Source organism: Bos indicus, chromosome 15 (genome assembly GCF_029378745.1).
Source record: "Bos indicus isolate NIAB-ARS_2022 breed Sahiwal x Tharparkar chromosome 15, NIAB-ARS_B.indTharparkar_mat_pri_1.0, whole genome shotgun sequence".
NCBI lineage: Eukaryota > Metazoa > Chordata > Mammalia > Artiodactyla > Bovidae > Bos > Bos indicus.
This window is the reverse complement of record NC_091774.1, coordinates 1,144,960-1,159,522: the sequence shown is the minus strand read 5'-3', so window position 1 is coordinate 1,159,522 and position 14,563 is coordinate 1,144,960. Positions and strand designations below refer to the sequence as shown.

Below are 14,563 nucleotides of genomic sequence, written 5' to 3'. Positions count from 1 at the left end.
GCTATAATCATAATAAAGTAATATTTAAACATACTATTATAATTGGTATGGCTCAAGATAAAACTTAATAGATCCCTCAAAATAGAAGGAATCATTTTAATAGCAAAAAGTTTTTTTTGTTTTTTAATAGAAGGAATGTTAATATGAGGTCAGCCCCAACAGTCAGAACCTACCTAAGGAAAAAATACTACAAACGTGTGAATTTTGTCATAATGTTCTGTCACTTTTCTAGAACAATTAGGCAAATATACAAAAAAAAAAAAAAAAAAAAATTGAACTATAACCCAAGAAAAAGAAGAGAGGTTTCCTAGATTAAACATTTTGTCTTTTTTTAATACAAATTTATTTATTTTAATTGAAGGCTAATTACTTTACAATATTGTATTGGTTTTGCCATACATCAACATGAATCCGCCACAGGTATACATGTGTTTCCCATCCTGAACCCCCCTCCCTACTCCCTCCCCATACCATCCCTCTGGGTGATCCTATATATGGAATTTACAAAGATGATAATGATAACCCTGTATGCGAGACAGCAAAAGAGACACAGATGTATAGAATAGTCTTTTGGACTCTGTGGGAGAGGGCGAGGGTGGGACGATTTGGGAGAACGGCATTGAAACATGTATAATATCATATATGAAATGAATTGCCAGTCCAGGTTCGATGCAGGATATTTTGTCTTTATAATATGTATATACTATTATTGTTTGAACCTGATGATTTATGCTGAAGTCAGTAAGAACAACCAAGCTGAAGGTCAACAATCAGACATTTGATCACAATATCTAAGAAATAAACTCTTTGAGACAAAAATATGTCAGGCTGTAGATAAAAGCATATAGTGTAATGTTAAACAGAGAAATCCAGAAGTAAATGCAAGGGAAGAAAACAGTAGATCAAAACCACAGTGATATTAGACAGACAAGAGAGGCAGAGACAACAGTGAATAACTAAGACCATGATCTTACGTGACTTTGTGTACCTGATGCTGTCAGTTCTACAAATATTTGACTCAATACTAACTAGCATGTGTGGGCACATTGCCCATTTTACTAAAGGAAGTAATCTTCACACTACGAGTTAGGATTATATTAACTCCACAATAAGAGGATATTATTGTCTATGAGCTTCTTTTAGATCAATCCAAACTATGAAGAAAACTTTGAAACTTCCATTCATCTTTTGTCATCTGAGACCAACTTCTTGCTCCATAACATCCTCATGGCATTTTTCACTTCTGCATTCCTCAGTGTATAAATCAGAGGGTTGATCAAAGGTGTTCCAAGTGTGTAAAACACAGCTATCATCTTATCCATGGGGAAGGTGGTTGCAGGGCGAGTGTATATAAATATGCAAGGACCAAAGAACAAGATGACCACAATGATGTGGGAGATGCAGGTGGAGAGGGCTTTTTTCTTCCCCTCAGCACTGTGGTTTCTCAGAGAATGTAAGATGATAGCATAGGAGAACATCAGCATAACAAAACTCACTGTACAGATGGCCCCGCTGTTGGACACCAAGAGTAGGTTGGTCACATAGGTGTCTGTACAGGCAAGTTGTAACAAAGGCTGCAAGTCACATAGATAATGATCAATCACATTGGGACCACAGAAAGGTAAACTCAGGGCCAGAAAAATCTGAGCTGAAGAATGCACACAGGACCCCACCCAGGCCACAGCCACCAACACACCACAGACTCGATGACTCATGATGGTCGTGTAGTGCAGGGGCTTACAGATGGCCACATAGCGGTCAACAGCCATGAGGACAAGGATGAAGATCTCCAGGCAGCCAAAGAAATGAAATGAAAAAACTTGGACTATGCACTCATTGAAAGAGATAGTGGCATTCTTCAAAAGGGCATCTGCAATCATCCTAGGGGCTATGCATGTAGAGAAGCAGGTATCAGACAAAGATAAATGGAAAAGGAAGAAATACATTGGACTCCCAAGTGCCCTGCTGGTCTTGATGGTAGTAATAATCAGAAAGTTCCCCAACAAGGTCCCCAAATAGAAAATCAAGAAAGTGGTAAACACTATTTTCTTCCTAACAGGATCTTGTGTCAACCCAAGCAGAATAAACTCAGTCACATTATTATTCAGCTGCATGATCTTATCAATGCAGAGAAGGGATGGGTGTTAAATGCTTTATCTGCAAAATATAGAAAAGAATTAATTCATGGTGTGAGGTGTGATTTTTTGGAATATTTTAAGTGAGACAAATATTCTTCATCATGGACATTTTAGTTGTGGTTTCTTAACAAGGCACCTCAACACTTAAGTTGTAATGACAACTTCATGGGGTCATTATGAGTCCCTTGTAAGACTGTGAAAATTAAACTTTTCTATAGCACTCTTCAAATACAACCATTTGTGTAATTTACATGATTCTCATTAATTTTGCCTAATGAATATTAAGAAATACAGCTCCATTATATTAACTTAATTACTTTCATATTCATTTAATCAGAGGGGAGAGAGTATGTTTGGATACTGTATCAGTTGGCATTTTGTATATATTTTACTGCCTTTGGAAGTTCATAATATAAATGTAAAAATAGCCCAGTCTCATACCCCAAAAATGCCTCTATATATCAATTATATATAATATATATTATTATATTATAATTATAATATAATATAAATTATATTATATAATTACATATTATTTAACACAATTTTATGTTAATAATTATATATTATATAATTATTATATTATAATATAATATATTATATATATATCACTGTTTGTTATATTTGCTTATATAAATGTTTATTTTTATTAGTCTATAATGTGATCCACTCCATTGTGCATTCTGTTCCATATGTGACAGCTTAAAAAGAGGAAGAAAAAGCACTTATAATCTTTAAATATAATGCCCTTACTTTGAAACAACTTTATGATATTTACTACTTGACATACACTAATGGAGAGAAGTGAACTTCAATGGATAGAAGTGAACATTCTTCAGTGGTTGATAATATCACAAATATTTCCATTTCCAGTTTTCTTTTTTCCCATTTCTGAAAACACCCTTCAAAAAATGCATAGTTCCAGAGTTTACATGTAAATTACTAGGGGTATTCACTCAAGAGTTTATATGCTTAAACTTCAGATGCTTTGCTTAAGCATTTTAGAACTGAGGCCTTTAAAGAGGTGTCAGCAGATAGCTTTTTTCGGGCCTAATCATGGTTGTGATCCCCAGTAGGATTTGTTTTATCTGGGCACCCGGAATCTCCACATCACTGTAATAGAACAAATATTCAGAAGAGAGGGGAACATATAATTTTAGTCAAGAGAAACAGTGGATAGTCAGTAAATACCTATATTCAAATTGTTTTCTGTCTTTGCAAAATCAATCATTATTCAACTTTGAAACATCATTTCCTTCAATGAAGAGTTAGTATTTTTTCACATGTGGAAAGAAATATTATCACTGACTTCACTTCATAGAACAAAATTTTTCCTCTAGGTTTTTATTGTCAATATGATAGTGTAAAGAACACCATTTGCAAGTAAACATATAAACTGAATGTGACAAATTTAAATATAATTTGGAAAACTTACCCCACTGTATCCATCCTCAGTCCCACCATATTTTCAGTGCATCATCTTGAAAGCTGTGAGCCACCGAAGCACAAACTGATAAACCAAATAGACAATGATCCATATTTGTTATTTTTCTCCCCCTCAATAAATTTTCTTCCCCTCAAAGTAGTTGAATCATGTATTATCTTCCTGCAAATCAAAAACTCCTACTGGGAAAGTGTCAAAGTTATTTAATATTTCTTATTTTAGAAAATAATCTCTTAGACCATGCAATCATTGGCAAAGATCTTAAATGGTCAGGGAACTAAGTCTTGGTATTTCAGTCAGTGCAATAAACTCATCCTTTCCATGTGCATTTGAATGAGTGATCCATCATGAAGTAGTTGTACTTGAAAATATTATCTGTGATTGTGGCCACTCTTTTGAGTATATGGCTTTTGTTTTGTATGTTATCAATCTCTTTAAATTGTCCATTTCTAGAACAACCTTATTTATACATTAGGACATACACTTGTAAGATAAATTAAGAATCATAAATACATGTGCTTTTTAACATTATAAGTACATGTGTGTGTGTTAGTCACTCGGTCATGTCTGACTCTTTGCAAGTTCACAGACTGATGCTTCTGTCCATGGAATTTTCCAGTCAAAAATACTCGAGTGGGTTGCCATACCCTTCTCCGGAGGATCTTTCCAACCTAATGATCAAACCCAGGTCCCCTGCCTTTCAGGGAGATTCTTTACCACCTGAGCCACCAGGAAAGCCCATAAATGCACAAGATTAATCATTAACTTGCAAATAATTGTGAATTTTTATCAAATATTCAATCAACAGTGTATTCAGTAGTCTCCTTCCTTCCTTAAGTGTAATTTTATTTCTAGTTACTCTGTCTTGTGGAGAAGGCAATGGCACCCCACTCCAGTACTCTTGCCTGGAAAATCCCATGGATGGAGGAGCCTGGTGGGCTACAGTCCATGGGGTTGCTAAGAGTCGGATATGACTGAGCAACTTCACTTTCACTATTCACTTTCATGCATTGGAGAAGGAAATGGCAACCCACTCCAGTGTTCTTGCCTGGAGAATCCCAGGGACAGGGGAGCCTGGTGGGCTGCCGTCTATGGGGTCACACAGAGTCGGACACGACTGAAGTGACTCAGCAGCAGCAACAGCACTCTGTCTTGAAACTCAGGACCCAACTGCTAAGAGTACCTATGGCTGATCCGGGCTGAGGTTTGACAGAAGAAAACACAATTCTGTAAAACAATTATCCTTCAATTAAAAAAAAAAGCTAATTAAAAAAAAGTAATCTCTTATGAAAGCCATCAGTGATTGCTTTGAAGGAAGTTCTCCAGTTCTTTAAAGCTTCTTTTATAGCTTTTTTTATGCTATCATATACTATGCTTAAAATCAAAACTGTGTGAGCTTCCTTTAGCGTCTTTCGTAGAAGAATTTTTGAAGTCTTTAGGATTCTGCTCTCCCCAGATTCAAACCAAATGCCTTGTACAATGTACATGCTTAATAAGTATTTTTAAGCTGAACCATCATAGTTACTTCTTGTAATAATCATATGATTGTTTTAGTACTATTCTGATTAAAGATACATTCACATTATTAACTTACTGTGGCCATCTGTATAGTATATATGGTATGGTGAACAGGTAAATGTGCTCCCAATTTATATGTTTGAAAAAAACAAAATGAGATAAAATTTAAATAATTTAATCAGCTCCACAACCTGGAGTAGAACATGTTGTACTCAGAACAGCACCACTTGGCCATGTAAGATTTTAGGACTTTGGCATGCCTAAGATGATCATTGTGAATTTTCTACACTTTTAACATGAATCCGTGGCCCTTCAAGAATACAAGGACAGTCTTGGTATTCTTCCTATTCTTCTAACATAGATGGGTATTTTTCTATGTCTCTCTGTATAACCATATGTCAACTTTTCCCAGAAGTCAGATTCTCAAAGGTATCTGACACAAAAATGAATTGTAATAATCTAGAGACAAAACTGCACTGATAAAACAGCATTACCTTCTACTAACTACTGCACTTACTTTAAATTTTCAAACAAATTTAGCCAGTTTTAGAATGGTTAAATTTCTCAAAACAGTAATAGAGAGTGTGTTGAGCTGGTAGCTAAAAGAGATGAGCTGAAAGAAAATCACACAGAAAAGGTGACAGAAAAAAAGAGTGAAACACAAGGTGTCATGTTGATCCTTCTACCTTGACAGGGTTGTGTGTGCGTGCTTAATCGTTCAGTCATATCTGACTCTTCGCGACCCCATAGACTGTAGCCTCCCAGCCTCCTTTATCCACAAGGATTCTCCAGACAAGAATATTGGAGTAAGTTTCCATGCCCTCCTCCAGGGGATCTTCCCAAACCAGGAATCGAACCCAGGTCTCCCACATTGCAGGCAGATTCTTTCAGTCTGAGCCACCAGGGAAGCCCTTCTACTTGACAAATCTGTTTTATTGCAGAAGCCACAGTGAAAACTTTGGCTTCCTTAAGGACTCTCTTAAACTATACCATCCTCTGTGATATGTTTATATTTCACTTTTATCTTTAGGAAAATCTCTGCTGCTGCTACTGCTAAGTCGTTTCAGTCGTGTCCGACTCTGTGCGACCCCATAGACGGCAGCTCACCAGGCTCCCCCGTCCCTGGGATTCTCCAGGCAAGAACACTGGAGTGGGTTGCCATTTCCTTCTCCAATACATGAAAGTGAAAAGTGAAAGCGAAGTCACTCAGTCGTGTCCGACCCTCAGCGACCCCATGGACTGTATCCTACCAGGCTCCTCCATCCATGGGATTTTCCAGGCAGGAGTACTGGAGTGGGTTGCCATTGCCTTCTCCGAGGAAAATCTCTACATTCATTTAATTTCTATGAAAAGTACCTTTCTCTGTGGGAAGGTGAACAGATCAACCCAAGATTCTTTATCCCTCAAAAGCTTAAAATAGAGAAAGATGGAAATTTCTCTCACACATATATGGCATATTACGCTTCACCTTCATTATGCAGTTCTTAACCTCCACTTCGTTATGTTTCCTCTGAACCTTCCATCAGGTGTAGTTATCCACTCTTTCAAAATAAATCCAGATGCATGTCAACTACAAGTTATATGCTTAAAATATCATTTTAGAAACATTCAAGGAGTAATACTTTTCATATGTGATATACAACTTTCTATTTAAAGCTGTCTCTTAGATGTGGAGAAGTTGGCGTTCTCCAAAGAGCTTATTCCGCAGTCACTATCTGTATTAGTTTCTACATCCTTCTTAAGGGGAATAAGACATATGGAAATATATTTTTAAATTTGCTAAATTATTCTGCATGATGCTTCTCTCATAACAATCATGTGAGTAGTCTGTCACTTACCTGTTAGAACCCTCTAAATTAGCATCAGGCTTTCCATCCCTTTTTGAAAACAGCCTTCTCATGGAATGCTGAAAAAAAAATAGTACATTCTAAAGGGAATATTTTAAGACATAATGATGTTAGATATTAGCATCACAGAGAGTAGTATTCCCTAATGTTTCCCTTTCTTTGCTCATCAGAAACATCCTCAATGTTATAATAAGTTTAAGTTTTGGTTTGTCCTCTTAGCCAGTAGAAGAGTAAATTGCCCCTCCTTGTACTCAGGAACCAAGTATGGAAAAGGGTTTGAAGGCATTAGGTGCCTCAGGCTGACCAAAGATACCAGGGAAAAAGAGGAAAATTCAGATGGATGGCAGGGATGGTGACAGAGGAGAGGAAGAAGAAGAAGAAGAAAAAAATTGACTTTGGTTAAAAAAAAAAAAAAAAAAGGATCACCAAGAAGCTACTCTGCTACACCCAGTGCTCTAGAGTACCCCTTTGTTCTTATTCTCTAACTCTTGAAAACTATGTTTAATTACAATCTAGGTTGCATTCTGTGCCTAGAGCCTTCCTTCACCTGGAAACCACAGATTTGTAGCAAGTGGTCTGAGGATGGAAATGTACGTGAGCACTGAGTAGAAATCTTTTTTTTTTTTTCTAATTAATTTCCATTTGTTTTGCTAACTAATAAAGAGATACTTATTAAGGAAAACATCTTATTAAAATAATTTTTATTCACTATTGAGAAAAGTCAGTATCTTTTTTCCTAATAGAATTGCCAAAAATGTAGACTGGGAACTCCTGCTTAATTTTACCATAATGGAGACAGTCTGATTAAAAATGAAGTTAACAAAAAAAGGAAGAAGAACAAAACAACAGAAGAAACCCATTTTTTATAATAAGTTTTCAACTGTAGAATTCACTCATTTCCAAACAATTTTACCATCTTTCATTTATTCTTTTTATGTTATTGCTTTTTTGTGCATGTATGCCAGCTCAGGTGTGTCCACTCAGACACATCCAATTCTTTGCAACTCCTGTAGACTCTAACCTGCCAGGATCTTCCATCCATGGAATTTTCCAAGCAGGAATACTGGAGTGGGTTGCTATTTCCTACTCCATACTGCTTTTTTGCATTTATGTAAATAATAAAATGAATCCTAGTAAACTTACTACCATCTCAAGAAGTAAAATATTACCCATAATAAAACATTTTAAACCACTTTCTTATCTGCTGCCCACCTCTTCTTAAAAGTAAGAAGTATTTTAATTTTGTCCTAAAAATAAAATACTTTTATCATATATATTTTCCCTGGCTTTGAATTTTACAGAAATTTACATCCTTTATGCAGACTTCTTGGAATTGCTTTTATTTTTTTTCATCCAACAATACTATGTTTTATTTTGGTTGTTGAATTTAGTTGTAAATTCATTTCCACTGATATATTACACTCCATTGTGGTATTATTTCAAAATGTATTTATTCAATACCCAGTCAATAGATCTTTGACGGACTACTATGAACAGTAATTATGAACATAAAAATATGTTTCCTAGGAGTGTAATTAATAGGTTTCAGTATATGCCAGTGTTCAGATTTACAAACTAATATAAATTTCAGTAAGGAGAAAGGAGATGCAATCCAGTTATGTGCCAAAAAAAGAAAACAAATAGAATATTTGTGAACAGAGTTAAAAATTTTCACACTATTAGCAAAGAATTAAATAGAAGTATGTTCTCTTTTGTTGTTGTTGTTTTAATTAAGAACATGGATAAAATTAAAATCCTCAAAACAACCAGAGTTCATAATTTTGAATGTCAGTTTAAAAATGTCAAGTTTTAACCTCGTTTTCCTTGCCATTTGTAAGATAATTTTTTTCAACGCTAATGTGATCCAGAGTCCTGTGAAGGAAAAATAGTTTCTTTGAGGCAGAAAAACTTATTATTGTTTATTAAAATATGTGATCTATACAATCAGATTAGAGGTTTATGATTGTTTCTATTACTAAAGAAAATATTTATAAAAGCATTTCCATATTGCTGCATGCTTACATCAGTTAAAGACACATTTTAGAATTTAGGAGAAGAGGAATTATAATGAAGGATATTAATTAGAGTATTGCATAGTATCAGAGTTCTTTTTTGACCTGAATATGGCCTGGATTCAAAACCCTAGCCAAGTAGAATAATATATTCTGTTGTTTAAATGATGAAGAGATGTATAATATTTACTTTCTCATTGGTTTGTTAAAGAGCTCTATAAATAGACTAACTTCCAGGACCTTGAATCCCAAGTAAATCTAGTACCTAGTACCATATAATCGGAGAAGGCAATGGCGCCCCACTCCAGTACTCTTGCCTGGAGAATCCCATGGACAGAGGAGCCTGGTGGGCTGCAGTCCATGGGATCCCTAAGAGTCGGACATGACTAAGCGACTTCATTCTCACTCTTCACTTTCATGCATTGGAGAAGGAAATGGCAACCCACTCCAGTGTTCTTGCCTGGAGAATCCCAGGGATGGGGGAGCCTGGTGGGCTGCTGTCTATGGGGTCCCACAGAGTCGGACACGACTGAAGTGACTTAGAAGTAGCAGTACCATATCATGGCAAGCACAGTCTGGAAGTACTTTAAACTATGACAGATTGCTTACATTGAGTGACGGACTCAAAAAAATATATTAACTTTATTCTATCTCATAATTTAGAGATTCAATATGAATTAGTGGGAAAAGATGAAATGAATAGGTGAATAGATGAAATGCACAGGATTTTCAGAGCAGTGAAAACACTCTGTATGATACTATTGATATAATGATGGACACAAATCATTATACTTTTCTCCAAATTCATGAAACATACAACAACAAGATAGAACCCTAAGGTAAACTATGGACTTTGGGTTATTATGTGTCAATTTAAGTTCATCATTTGTAACAAATTTGGAACAAATCAAGTCTAGGAGAAGTTGATAATGGGAGATACTACATATGTATAGTGGTAGGGGTATATGAGAAACTTGTACATTCCTTTCAATTGAACTGTGAACCTAAAACTGTTCTTAAAAAAAAAAAAGGCTTTATTAAAATGTAATCCAATGTATTTACTCCTTGATGTAGAGGCTTCTACATGAAAATGCCAGGTGTTTCTCTAGAGTGTAATTTCTTGGAGCTATGAGCTACACTGAGGCAAGGACTATGGCATATTCTTTAGATCAGCCTTACTTAGAGATGCCCTGGGACTCCAGTCCCAGCCTTTGGCTCATGAATCAGGGCAGGGAAAAGTGCATTCTCTGAAGTATGTGGCAAACCATGGTCATTGCCTCCTTCCAGTGCAGTCTGTGGTGTCCATGGACTATGCACTGCTTTAATTAGTCAGAACACTCGGTGCCAAAGCATTACCCACTCTAATTGGCACTTTGGTCTATCAGCTCCCCAGTGACAACTTCTTTTATCAACCAGTGGCTTCTTGACAAGAAGCTTTGGACTTAATCCTACTATTGAGCTACTGAAAATGGCTCCTATTAGCAGGCCGCAATTCCCCCAACATAATAAAATGTTCTCTGAAGACATTACATCAGCCATCTTGAATGGTGCTTCTGTCTCTAGTGCTCTGCACAGTCAGGGATGGAGACCGAGGTCCGTTTCCTTTCTCCCCATCTGTAAGTTCATGCCAACTCTCTGCTTTCACCTAGAGCATCTTCCTAAGATCACGGTTCTCCCACTTCCTGTCACTCAGAGCATGGGCATATGGCCATCTTCACATTCAAGACTGTGTGTCCCTTTGGGAAGTTTTCTTTGTTTGTATACATGGCACCTAAGGGTAGTTTTCAATGTGTAGTCAATTATTTCTCAAATTTGAGTATTTTTCAAAAGACTGTTAAATAGGTAAGTTCTGAAGTTCAGTTTCATGCCTGGTCTTCAGCCAAAAATTTTTATCAACTTAGAATTCAGCATTTGAAAGGTGGAAGAGCTAAAAGCCGACATTAGTGTCGTTTGTGACCTCTCTGCCCTCTAGGATATGACTGTATAACTTACTGTCATGTACAATCTCCATAATCATGCTATCACAACTCAGTCACAAGATTCAGATTCATTGTTAATACGTGCATGTTTGTGTGCTCAGTCTCTCAGTCATGTCTGACTCTTTCTGGCTCCATGGACTCTAGTCCACCAGACTCCTCTGTCCATGGAGTTCTCCAGGCAAAAATACTAGAGTGGGTTGCCATGTCCTACCTCAGGGATTTTCCTGACCCAGGTATCAAAACCATGTCTCTCTTGTCTCCTTCATAAGCAGGCAGATTCTGTATTACTGTGCTCCCAGGAAGCCCTAAGATAACATATTTACTCTCAAATATTGGTGAACATTTTAGGTGTGACTAGGAGACAATATCTTCTTATTCATTTCATTTTTTTCACTTCAGTTTCTTGCTGCAAATTAATTAGTAAAATTACCCAATAGGACTTTCACAATTCTGTGATATTCAGTTGTGTGTGTGTGTGTGTGTGTGTGTGTGTGTGTGTGTGTGTGTGTGCATGCTGAAGAAGCTGAAGTTGAATGGTTCTATGAAGACCTACAAGATCTTTTAGAACTAACACCAAAAATAGATGTCCCTTTCATCATAGGGGACTGGAATGCAAAAGTAAGAAGAAACACCTGGAGTAACAGGCAAATTTGGCCTTGGAGTACAGAATGAAGCAAGGCAAAGGCTAACAGAGTTCTGCAAAAGAATGAACTGGTCATAGCAAACATCCTCTTCCAACAACACAAGAGAAGACTCTAGATATGGACATCACCAAAATCAGATTGATTATATTCTTTACAGACAAAGAAGGAGAAGCTCTATACAGTCAGCAAAAACAAGACCAACAGCTGACTGTGGCTCAGATCATGAACTCTTTATTGCCAAATTCAGGCTTAAATTGAAGAAAGTAGGGAAAATCACTAGACCATTCAGGTCTGACCTAAATCAAATCCCTAACAATTATACAGTGGAAGTAAGAAATAGATTTAAGGGACTAGATATGATAGACAGAGCCTGATGAACTATGGATGGAAGTTCGAGACGTTGTACAGGAGACAGGGAGCAAGATCATCCCCAAGAAAAAGAAATGCAAAAAAGCAAAATGGCTGACAGAGGAGACCTTACAAATAGCTGTGAAAAGAGGACAAGCTAAAAGCAAAGAGAAAAGGAAAGATATACCCATTTGAATGCAGAATTCCAAAGAATAGCAAGGAGAGATAAAAAAAAGCCTTCCTCAGCAATCAATGCAAAGAAATAGAGGAAAACAATAAAGTGGGAAAGACTAGAGATCTGTTCAAGAAAATTAGAGATGCCAAGGGAACATTTCATGGAAAGATGGGTTCAATAAAGGACAGAAATGGTAGGGATCTAACAGAAGCAAAAGATATTAAGAAGAGATGGCAAGAATACACAGAAGAACTCTACAAAAAAGATCTTCACGACCCAGATAATCACGATGATGTGATCACTTACATAGAGCCAGACATGCTGGAATGTGAAGTCAAGTGGGCCTTAGGAAGCATCACTACAAACAAAGCTAGTGGAGGTGATGGAATTCCAGTTAAGCTATTTCAAATCTTGAAAGATGATACTGTGAAAGTGCTGCACTCATATGCCAGCCAATTTGGAAAAATCAGCAGTTGCCACACGACTGAAAAAGGTCAGTTTTCATTCCAATCCCAAAGAAAAGCAATGCCAAAGAATGCTCAAACTATTGCTCAGTTGCACTCATGTCACACATAGCAAAGTACTCCTCAAAATTATTCAAGCCAGACTTCAATAATACATGAACTATAAACTGCCACATGTTCAAGCTGGATTTCGAAAAGGCAGAGGAACCAGAGATCAAATTGCCAACATCCACTGGATTATCAAAAAAGCAAGAGAGTTCCAGAAAAAACATCTATTTCTGGTTTATTGACTATGTCAAAGACTTTGACTGTGTGGATCACAATAAACTGTGGAAAATTTTGAAAGAGATGGGAATACCAGACCACCTGATCTGCCTCTTGAGAACTCTGTATGCAAGTCAAGAAGCACCAGTTAGAACTGGACATGGAACAACAGACTGGTTCCAAATAGGAAAAGGAGTACATCAAGGCTGTATATTGTCACCCTGCTTATTTAACTTATATGAATGTGTACACTTCTCATGAAGTGTACATCATGAGAAACACTGGGCTGAATGAAGAACAAACAGGAATCAACAATGCCAGGAGAAATATCATTAAACTCAGATATGCAGATGTCACCACCCTTATGGCAGAAAATGAAGAACAAAAGAGCCTCTTGTTGAAAGTGAAAGAGGAAAGTGAAAAGGTTGGCTTAAAGCTCAACATTCAGAAAACTAAGATCATGGCATCTGGTCCCGTCACTTCATGAGAAATAGATGGAGAAACAGTGGAATCAGTGACAGACTTTATTTTCTTGGGCTCCAAAATCACTGCAGATGGTGACTGCAGCCATGAAATAAAAATACTCTTACTCCTTGGAAGAAAAGTTATGACCAACCTAGACAGCATGTTAGAAAGCAGAGACATTATTTTGCCAACAAATTTCTGTCTCGTCAAGGCTATGATTTTTCCAGTAGTCGTGTATGGATGTAAGAGTTGGATTATAAATAAAGCTGAGTGCTGAAGAATCGATGCTTCTGAACTGTGGTGTTGGAGAAGTCTTGAGAGTCCCTTGGAGATCCAATCAATCCATGCTAAAGGAAATCAGTCCTTAATGCTCATTGGAAGGACTAATGTTGAAGCTGAAACTCCAATATTTTGGCCACCTGATGCAAAGAACTGACTCAGTGGAAAAGATCCGGATACTGGGAAAGATTGAGATGGTTGGATGGCACCACTGAATCAATAGCCATGAGTTTGAGCCAATTCTGGGAGCTGGTGATGGACAGGGAGGCCTGGCGTGCTGCAGTCCATGGGGTCACAAAGAGTCGGACATGACTGAGCAACTGAACTGCTCTGAATTGTGTGCGTGTGTGTACGTGCACGCATGTACACACAGACATAGAAAATCCTTTAAAATATATGACATTTATCTCTAAAAATTAACTTTTTGTTTGGTTTGGAGATTTGTATGTAATAATGATTATTGGCAGGGTTCTCTGTGAATGTGAAGGTGCTGGCAAAAAGTTATCACAACTTGACAGGAAGAGGAGAAAGAAAACTTAGGGTGTGGGATGGATCAGGTTAAAAATGCATAGGCTTTTGAGGGAGGGAAGGTAAGTTCTTCATGGAACTAACTGAGGATGGCGGATGCTCTGGGTACCACTTCTGTACTCACAAATGTTTTGAGAATTATCTTTCTGCATTGGTTCTCACCAGGGCATTCTGTAACATAATTGGCTGGTGTTCCCAGCTGCTGAATTATGACTGAAAAACTGACAACTGCCAAGATTTCCATTCTTGCTGTGTGGTGTCAGAGAAGGATGCTGGCCCATCTGAGTCTGTAGGGAGACCACTGTGGTATCAGTGGGGTGTAGTAAAGCTAACTCATCATGGGTGATCATCTGAATCAGATCTGAGGAACATTTTGTTCCTTCTGGGAACATGTGAGCAGAGCTCCTTCCTCCAATTGGATCATAAAAAATCCATAGTAAATTGTGCTATCAGATTAG

At 37.2% G+C, this 14,563-nt stretch overlaps 1 protein-coding gene across 1 annotated transcript; it reads right to left on the bottom strand.

The window, feature by feature from the left end:
- Positions 1-1,181: 1,181 nt before the first annotated feature.
- LOC139187121 (olfactory receptor 4C16-like) lies at positions 1,182-2,114 on the bottom strand. Its single transcript, XM_070803131.1, has one exon. The coding sequence runs from the start codon at positions 2,112-2,114 to the stop codon at positions 1,182-1,184; it is 933 nt and encodes a 310-aa protein (XP_070659232.1).
- Positions 2,115-14,563: the final 12,449 nt, after the last annotated feature.

Coding starts and splice junctions, on each gene's coding strand:
- LOC139187121 (XM_070803131.1), bottom strand. CDS start 2,114: ATGCAGCTGAATAATAATGTGACTGAGTTTATTCTGCTTGGGTTGACA.